Consider the following 9,873-nt stretch of genomic DNA (forward strand, 5'->3'; position numbering starts at 1 on the left):
AAAAGACAAAAGGAAAAGAAAGAAAAAATTTTAAATTTTAAATGTAAAAAACCTCTAGGAACAATTTACCACTTGCAGGAGTGAGACTCCACATTTTAAACTGTTCCCTTTCTGGGCCTCCAAAGTGGAGTTTCACATGACGACCATAAATCACGTCATTAACATGGCCCTTATGACATGAAATACCAGCCCTAAATGTCTGCAGCGAGATTCATTCGTATTTACGGTGCAAATCCAGCAATTCCTCGACGCTCATGGGGAGATGCAAATCGTGCAGCGATTCGCAACTCACGGCCTATCTCTTCCTTGCTACAAACTGCTAGGATTTTTATGCACTAATAATGTCAGGGCATTGTAATAAATAAATAGAATTGAAGCTAGCTCCATCTCCATGCCCAGACAGCTCTCACCCAAGGATGTTAAAAGAAACCAACCTGCAAGTTTCTCCCCTGCCACTAATAGTCATTCGTCCTTGTACTGCTGGTATCGTATTCTCCTCCACCACCATGAGGTGAAAGGGAAGTGCAGTAAAGAGAAGAATGCTATTTTGTACAAAACACAGACTAATTGTGTAATGCTAATTTCCCCCCCCCCCCACCCCAAAGTGTGGAAAAGTTTACTAAATTTTCAAAACAGTAATTTTAGCAAATTTATTAATAGGGCAGCCTACAGGATGCACAGCCAACCAACCATGCTACACATCTCCATAAAATATATTTTGCCTTTTATTGAGATGGGGAGTGATGGGAGGCGCAAAAGTATGTTTCACAAAGACATCATCAGAATCACTCAATTTGCACATTCATATATTTCACCCTTACAATCAAAATTTATAATTAATGTTTGCTATTTTAATTGCTTAGCTGGCATGTGGTATAAACAGAATACAAGAGGCTTTGGGATGTAATCTGCATTATTCAGTCCTTGAGATGATATCCAGGAAATACAATTGTCATTGAAATATTTGGTTTCATATTTTGTTCGCTCCATATGTGCTCATGAACGGTCCTCTTTTCAACCAAGCATTTTATTGGGGAGGGCAGCAATTACCTACTAAACAAACAAATATTCTCCAAGCAACAAACTAACAGGAAACTGAAACTAACCATTAAAAACTGGTTGCTACTTCTAGTCCAGATGTGTCCAAAGTTTCTATCTTTTTACCACAACTTTATAAATCGCACAAACTTCATGTTAATGCCTCCCAGATTCTGCAAGCACAGGTTTTGCGCAGCTAGCTGCAAGCCCAACATAAAATTACCAGAACACACCAAGACCAATTGGCAGGAAGATCTGTTTTAGCAGGTCTTATGGGCTGCTGTTCTGGTAGCACCAGCACAATATAAAAAGCTAACTGCACTAGCGTAATATAAAAACACATTGTGGGCTACCTAGGTGCCTTGCAGGCCACATATAAAGCTTCACCAATATTCCCATCTATTTGCATACATCTGAAGCAGCTGACGTTAACAGATCTGGATGTTTTGATTCAGGATTTAACCACCAATTTAGCCCTTTCCAAACTTCCAGGCCCACAAAATTCAAAAAGGATAAACCAGCATGAAAAGTAAGCATAAATTGGAACCAAGTTACAATTGGGCCATGTTTCCATGGTTTGAGGGCCACATGTCAGCACCCCCCCCACCCCCGAGTCACAGTTTGTACATTGCTGCTTCAATCAGAACGATAACAGAACCAGTATTTTTCCCCACTTGCCTTAAGATATAATCACTTATACTTCATCTGGACCAGTCTACCCATTGAAATATCATACCCAAATGATTCCCATCTATATCATTCATTTAAATTGCTTGTAATAGTGATATAACCACAGCTTTTACTCCTTCAATCCTCACCAAAGCACACCGCTTCATGCATGCATCCTACATGCAGGTAGTGTAGTACAGATACTTGGGCTTCATCCACATTGTTCAATAAATTTTACCCAAGGCATACAGTTTGAGGTTTCAACTAATTTTTTTTTTCCATCTTTTTCCTAGTGGTATGGGTCCACAAGCCACACTTGCTCTGATTTCACCCAATTTGCTGTTAGTCAAGTGTTTTTTTTATTCGTTCATGGGATGTGGGCGAGGCCAGCCTTTATTGCCCATCCCTAATTGCCCTTGAGAAGGTGGTGGTGAGCCGCCTTCTTGAACAGCTGCAGTCCGTGTGGTGAAGGTTCTCCCACGGTGCTGTTAGGTAGGGAGTTCCAGGACGTTGACCGAGCGACGATGAAGGAACGACGATATATTTCCAAGTCGGGATGGTGTGTGACTTGGAGGGGAACGCGCAGGTGGTGTTGTTCCCACGTGCCTGCTGCACTTGTCCTTCTAGGTGGTAGAGGTCGCGGGTTTAGGAGGTGCTGTTGAAGCTTTGGTGAGTTGCTGCAGTGCATCCTGTGGATGGTACACACTGCAGCCACAGTGCGCCGGTGGTGAAGGGAGTGAATGTTTAGGGTGGTGGATGGGGTGCCAATCAAGCAGGCTGCTTTGTCCTGGATGGTGTCGAGCTTCTTCAGTGTTGTTGGAGCTGCACTCATCCAAGCAAGTGGAGAGCATTCCATCACACTCCTGACTTGTGCCTTGTAGATGGTGGAAAGGCTTTGGGGAGTCAGGAGGTGAGTCCCTTGCTGCAGAATACCCAGCCTCTGATGTGCTCCTATAGCCACAGCATTTATATGGCTGATCCAGTTAAGTTTCTGGTCAATGCTGACCCCCAGGATGTTGATGGTGGGGGATTCGGCCATGGTAATGCCGTTGAATGTCAAGGGGAGATGGTTCGACTCTCTCGTTGGAGATGGTCATTGCCTGGCACTTTTCTGGCGCGAATGTTACTTGCCACTTTTCAACTCAAGCCTGGATGTTGTCCAGGTCTTGCTGCATGTGGGCACAGACTGCTTCATTATCTGTGAACCTTTAGAGGTAGCCTTTTCATCTGATTTAACCCAAGTCTCTTCGTCTACATCCGTTTAAAATTTCTGGATTTTGTTTAATCTGAAACCTACATCCTGGTTAAAAATGGACCATGTCTTCTCTTTACAATCTGTTGCTGGGGGACTGTAGTTCCAGGAATTGATTATATTCTTCACCTTCTGTTCACCAGAAGCCAAGTTAATTCCAAGGTGCTATTGACTTTTTTTTAAAAACAATAAATTTGGAAAATAAAATGTTCTCATTCTGGTGGTTAAGCTTTAAACTTCTCTTCTTACAACGCAGACATCACGTTACCCAGAAAATAACAATGGCCCATGAAACTGAAGCTAGCACATTAAGTAACTGACCATAAAACAGCTTAAGCATGGTTCGTCTGATGGCCAGTAAATATTTTGGCCCAGGATTTGCTGTAGTAACGCAATGTACGGCGTCCGCCATTCGTTAGACTTGCCCGTTTAACCTCGGTTATATTTTGTGCCGCAAGTTGCTGGAAATTCAAGATGGAAATGGCACGGCACCCTCTACAGGGCATCTGGGATCTGAGTGAACAGGACAAGCAACTGCGTATCTCTTTAACCAATCAGATTGAAGGATTGTGACATTACCAGCACAAGGACTGAGGAGGAAGCATAAGTTAGAATGGGTGAATTCAATGTCAAATCAGGTACAGAAAGAGAAATAAAGAGAGGGAAAGAAAGACTGGATTCAGAGAGGGAGGAAAAAAAGACAAAAGTAAAAAAAAATTAATTTACTTTTAAAAAAAATCTCCAACAATTAAAACCTGAAGGAATGAGACTCCACACTTGTAACAGTTAATTTTCAGTGCCAGAGAGAATGACTGGCAGTAATTAACACTTATGTCGTTAAAAGGGTACTTAGTCTTGAAATGACTTGACTTACTGTGGCGAGTATAGTTCGTATCTACCGCGCAAATACAGCAACTTCATTCAGTTCAATGCATGTCAATGACGCAGCAGTGAGATGCCGTTTGCGCGAGGCTAACAGCGGTGCGGTGCATCTCGGCTAGCAACTTTTGGATTTCCGCGTTTAACCGCGCATCTACCCCTCGCCTGAAGTTGCTGTAGCCTTTGTGCATAAATAACAGCAAGCGTCATTAGCCTCACCGTTATTTTGACAGCAAATTCTGAGCCATTATGATACGAACAACTGCTCCCAGATCCAGGAAGCTGCTTACATTATGCCGACAGACAACCTTGTCATTTTTACTGCAGATCCCAGACATGAATTTTGTCCTTTCAAACATGGGTTATGTCTGGGGAGCATTTTGAGCTATACAACTCTGCGTAAAGTACTCGTGGCTACAGAGATGGGAGCAATTTAAAGCGATTAAGAGTATATTACATGAAAGTATATTGGTTTAAGTGTGATTTTTCCTATAACATATTGAAAACAATGCACTAAACATGCATACTGACAACACATTACAAATTTTATGTCTTTGCTACAAAATGCACTTATGGCAGTTTTAATAGACCAACTACAAAAGTATTAGCCCATTATCAATTTCAGTTAAAAACATCTACAAACTATAGGCACTGTAAGCATCAGTTACAGTAAATCTTAAGTTGTGATAATATTTAATTACAAGTCTAAATAATATTAGACTTCTGTGTTGTGATGTTTACATTAAGTAATCTGCATATGATTCAATGTTTCTACCTCCTTGTAAATAAAACAAACCTATGAAGTGAAGTGCACCTGGGGAAGCTATTATCATTGTCTGTCAATAAGTGATTCTGGTATCAAATGTACTTGCAAGGGAATAGTTGATTTGTCTGGCTCGATCACAGGAACAAGCAACCAAAGCTTCTGACAATAAAGTTAAAATCTGAGGTGGTCAAAAAAATGAAAGAAACAGCATTCCTTTTTTCTTTGAGTTTCTTAATTTAAATTTCAGAAGCATCATAAATCAATCATGCACCTTTTGAACAGACTCCAACAGATGCAGAATGTTCAAAGTAGCTGCTATACAAAATAATTTGACGTGCAAGGGGCCTATAATTTTCCAGGTATCTTAATTGGAAAAAAAGAGTCCTTGTCTATATAGATTTTTGGTGCTGCAATTTCAGAGGAAGTATTAGGGCCTTGAAATTAAACTGAGATAATTGGTATGAATGCCATCCTGAATCATCTTTTGCTACTGATTCCTGTCAGGCCTCCTTCCGTACTGTAACCTTTCTATGATTCTATGGCAGGGAATGGGACTAGCTGGATTGCTCTTGCATAGAGCTGGCACAGACTTGATGGGCCAAATGGCCTCCTTCTGTACTGTAACCTTTCTATGATTTCTATAAGCATCATGCTCCCATGTATCAGTTGAGAAGCCACATTTTTAGGATTGGTGTTTAGGCAATCCTTATATCTTTTTAACTTGACACCATGGGAGTATTTATAATTATTTTATAATACACATGCAAAGGCTCATTTCAGAACAATAGAGAAATATTTCCTCTGTGCACTATTATGTAAGAAAATCAGAATCATATTTTTGAACAATATGCTTATGATTTAACTATTGCATAGGGGAAATCTTCTCCCACTGTTCTTAGCAAAACACTTTTATTACATTGCTCTATGAATCAAGTTTAAATTCTTGATGCATTAAAAACTTTTAAAAGGTGAACAATATAGAAGTGGTAAAGTCAGGTCTCATGCATCCTTTGAAAAATGTATCCTCCTTATACATGCAGAGATAATGAAGACAATTGTGGGGAGAGGCAGAGCAGAAAGCTTTTCACTGGAAGTAAAGTTCCCAAGTAACACTTCACCCGGCATTCATAACAGGAAAGAGGCACCAGAGCAACACAGGACACCTCACAGGAGGAGCTCATGGACTTCTTTGTTTCTAAGATTGAGACCATCCGTTCAGCTGCTTCCGTCACATTCCTCCCTTCCTCTTGCCCACTGCCCTAAACTCACATCTTTCTCTCGTTCCTCTCCTATTTCCCCTCATGCTCTCTCCAAGCTCATTTTGTCCATTAGACCCACCTTCTGCTCTCTCTACCCTATTCCCGCTAAACTGCTGACCACCCAATTTCCTTTCCTAGCCTCCATGGCATTGTATTTGGTTCCTCTCCTCAGGTACTGTCCCTTCCCATTCAAAGCAGCCGGCATTACCCCCTCCTCATAAAACCCACCTTTCTGTCCTTGCAAACTACCACCCCATCTCCAACCTCACTTTCCTTTCCAAAGTTCTTGAATGTATTATTGTATCCCAAATCTGTGCCCATCATTCCTGCCACTCCATGTTTGAACCTCTCCGATCAGGTTTCTGTCCTGTCACAGCAAAGAAACAGCCCTAACCAAAATCACAAATAACATTCTATGGAACTGTGACCATGGTGCACAATCCCACCTCATCCTTCTCGAACCAGCTGCAACCTTTGACACAGTTGACCACACTATCCTCCTCCAATGCCTCGACTCGATTGTCCAGGTGAGTGGGTCTGCCCTTGCCTCATTCCACTTTTATCTATACAGTCATATAGATAAAAGTGGAATCTCCTGCAATAGCTTTTCTTCCCACCCCTGCACCATTACCTCTGGAAACCCCCAAGTCTCTATAATTGGCCCGCTATCATTTCTCATCTACAGGCTGCACCTCGGCAACATCTTCTGAAAACACGTCAAGTTTTACATGTATGCTGACGACACCCAGCTCTCCATCACCACCACCTCTCTCGACCCCTCCACTGCTTCTCTGTTGTCAAACTGCTCATCATCGAGTCCTGCATGAACCAAAATTTCCTCCAATTAAACTTGGGAAAGACTGAAGCCATCGTCTTCTGCCCACCCCTGCCCACAAACTCAATTTGCAAGCCACCGATTCCATCCCCCTCCCTGCCCACTGTCTGAGGCTGAACCAGACTGTTCGTAACCTCAGCTTTTGGTCATCTGTCCTAATGTCTGCTTCTTTGGCTCAGTATCAACTTTTGTCTGATTACACTTCTGTTAAGCACCTTGGGATGTTTTCCTACATTAAAAAGGTGCTTTATAATTGCCAAGTTGTTGTTGTTGAAATAGAGAGAAGCGAATATTGTAACTGAAGACCTGGTTTTCCCACTTGAATTCAGTTCCTTTTCAGCAAAAGTCCTTCAATTTAATCTAACTGTTCTACTTTACTTAAGGAGTCAGCGTTGGCTCAGTGGTAACATTCTCACCCAAGTCAGAAGATCATGGCTTCAAGCCCCATATCATTCATCTGAAATGCCAAAGATTCCTTTTCCCACAAAAATAACCTGAAATGGCCAGGTAAAACTATTGTGATCATGGGCCAATTTCTTTATGATAAATTTCTCTAATTTTTCTTTCCTTTGCCAATTTTCTTTCCTCACGTCCTAAACCTTTGCTGTGTTATGGTTCCACAAGCACCAGTTGCCCTCCAGTAGTTTGCAGCCATTAATCATGCCTGAACTTTGTCCATGAGTGTCAATAGGGACCACACCAAATAAGTCCTCACCCAACATCCATATGTCTGTACTTCCAGCCGAGATCACTGGACAATGAGCAGAGGTGGGAATCCTGGCTGATTTTTCCCTTCCCTAACCTGGCCAAATACCACTGCTCAGCACCTTATGGGGAAATAAACCAGGGACCTTCCTGGATTGTATGGTTTAGAAGAGCGCTTTAAACCTATTCAATGCCTCCAAAATGTCAATGAGGAGGGAATTCTTCTCTTTTGAGACTGCACTGTTCTTGGGTCCAAGTGACTGATTAAAAAGAAAGACACTCAAATAAAACTAAAAATTAACCAACCAAAAGTCTAAACACCTTTGAAGTGTGGAAAGTGACTGAACAGAAAAATTAAATATTGTGTCAAATGAACTTAACAGGTACCCTCGGCTGTCACTACCCAATTATTGTTTTAAATTCCCTCACACATACGTGAAGACGAGAACCACTTCTGTCATATACTTTGGTCATTTTTTTGTCTGTTATAAAGCTGTGACAAGTACAAGTACTTCATTAAACAGGTTTCTTATAAAATTCAGCATAAACATTCCAATTAGTTTAGCACAAGCTTCAAATTTTGGTACATAGAAAGTAAATTTCCCCAAGAGCCAAACTATGTTATAAATACAGTATCTGAGCCTTAGGACCATCCTCAAATGCCTTAAAATACAATAATTAGACAATTTGGTATACGACAGCATTATTAAAAAGAAAGCTTTAATTTTATTTCCCACACTTGATACAAGTTGGAATACTATTTACAACCTTTGTGATACACCCACACTTTCTAACAGTACATGTTAAACTAATGTACATAAGTTTCTAATGGTGGATAAAATGTAAAAGTTAGATAAGTGAACAGATCCAAAGAACGTTTCCAATTTATAGTCTTTAAAGTTTCAATATGCGTAAATATAATTCAAAAGTGTAGCTTAATATAAAACGTGCTTCATGAAAATCAATCTCATCTCTTGAAATTAAATAAACAAGCTATTATGAGGTACAAAGCTTAGGCCTCTATATTAAAAAAATGTCCTTTCAAAAAAAAAACTGGGTTCAAATAAAACAGCTTGCATCAGAGCGAGCGCAGCACAAACAACTGATAAACCATTTTATTTCCTACCAACTGCTTCATTTACATGATCTCCGATTCGGTTCCTTTGTATACTTTTATCAAAAAAATTCTGCTTCCCATGAATATTCACTTTTCAAAACGTCGATTTTTTTTTCAACCTATTCAATCCGGCTCTTATATGCCATATAAAGCTCTCCAGATTCCCTGAAAACCCGTACATATGTCTCCAGACTCTGTGCGCTGGATATTAGTCATTAACCAACGCGATTAGCTTTCAGTTAGAAACTTGTAACTTCTTGAAGCTGTACAGATGTCACTTTCTCAAACAGAATTATTAATAATAATATATATATATATAAAATACACACACATTTACACCAAATGAACGAGTGGGTCTTACTAATCCAAATAAATAAAGACAAGTACATTTGGGCGAACGATCGGTGCTTACTGCATTGCATTTATTACAAACGCTGAACTTCTACAGGTCGCGTCTTAGATTTTGACGAAGTTTTCAGAACACCGTGGCGACACCCGACACCACGTCTTAAACTCCCTTGTCTGCGGCCTCAGTGCAATTTTTTAAAGAAACTTTTCACATAGCCAACCCATTTCAATTTAACAAAGACACACTTTTACATTTACGGTCCAGCATCTACACTGTTACCAAACCCACTGAAGACCAACTGGCGTCTAGACTGAAAAGGATGTCGATCTTTTATCTAGGAAACGACTCTTTGCCTTTTTTAAAAAAAAAACAAATCGCTTTGCAATAATAGTGGTCTTAAGACGTTGTTGCGCTGCCACAAAACACATCCAACAATGGATTGTCTTAAAACTTTCATTTACTACATATAAAAAACGGAACTGGCCAACAACGCGGAACCCCACGGTCTGATCACATCAAACACCTTGGACAACACACAGGCAACCCACACATACCTGTTGCAACCAAGTAGTGACTAAAGGCGACCAACGTTAGTAATAAAGTCTCCATTTGTAGTTTATAAGAACAAGCCAAGATGTTTCACTCGGGCCCCATAGTTACAATGTAGCGCCGCAGACAAGAGCGCCTTCAGCTCGCTGCCCTGTAGCCAGCACTTTCCCCGCTGGACCCTTTTCCCCTCCCCCTCAGCAACAACCCAGCTCGCCAGCGGAAACCCGCTGACTCTTTCCTGATTGACAGCACTCCTTACCCAATCAGCAGAGCAGCCCCGCACGCTTATACTTTCAAGTTGCGAAATAATTGACTCCCTCCAGGCCAGTAAGGAATGAGAAGAGGTGGGACTTTCTCCTCCCTCCCTCCCTCCCTCCCTCTCCCTCCCTCCCTCCCTCCCTCTCCAACTCCGCCGAAATGGAAGTCAGGCTGAGTGGAAGAATTTGTAGGTTTGG

General features: G+C 41.1%; 1 protein-coding gene across 1 annotated transcript in view; it reads right to left on the reverse strand.

Moving 5' to 3' along the window:
- The window catches only part of LOC137327968 (low-density lipoprotein receptor-related protein 5-like), a 229,864-nt gene extending 220,283 nt beyond the window's left edge, over nucleotides 1–9,581 (reverse strand). The window contains exon 1 of the mRNA XM_067993981.1: nucleotides 9,424–9,581. Within this exon, the coding sequence (XP_067850082.1) occupies nucleotides 9,424–9,478 (55 nt within the window). The 5' untranslated portion in view covers nucleotides 9,479–9,581. The remainder of the gene's footprint in view (nucleotides 1–9,423) is intronic.
- Nucleotides 9,582–9,873: the final 292 nt, after the last annotated feature.

This window comes from Heptranchias perlo, chromosome 12, assembly GCF_035084215.1.
Source record: "Heptranchias perlo isolate sHepPer1 chromosome 12, sHepPer1.hap1, whole genome shotgun sequence".
Classification (NCBI taxonomy): Eukaryota; Metazoa; Chordata; class Chondrichthyes; order Hexanchiformes; family Hexanchidae; genus Heptranchias; species Heptranchias perlo.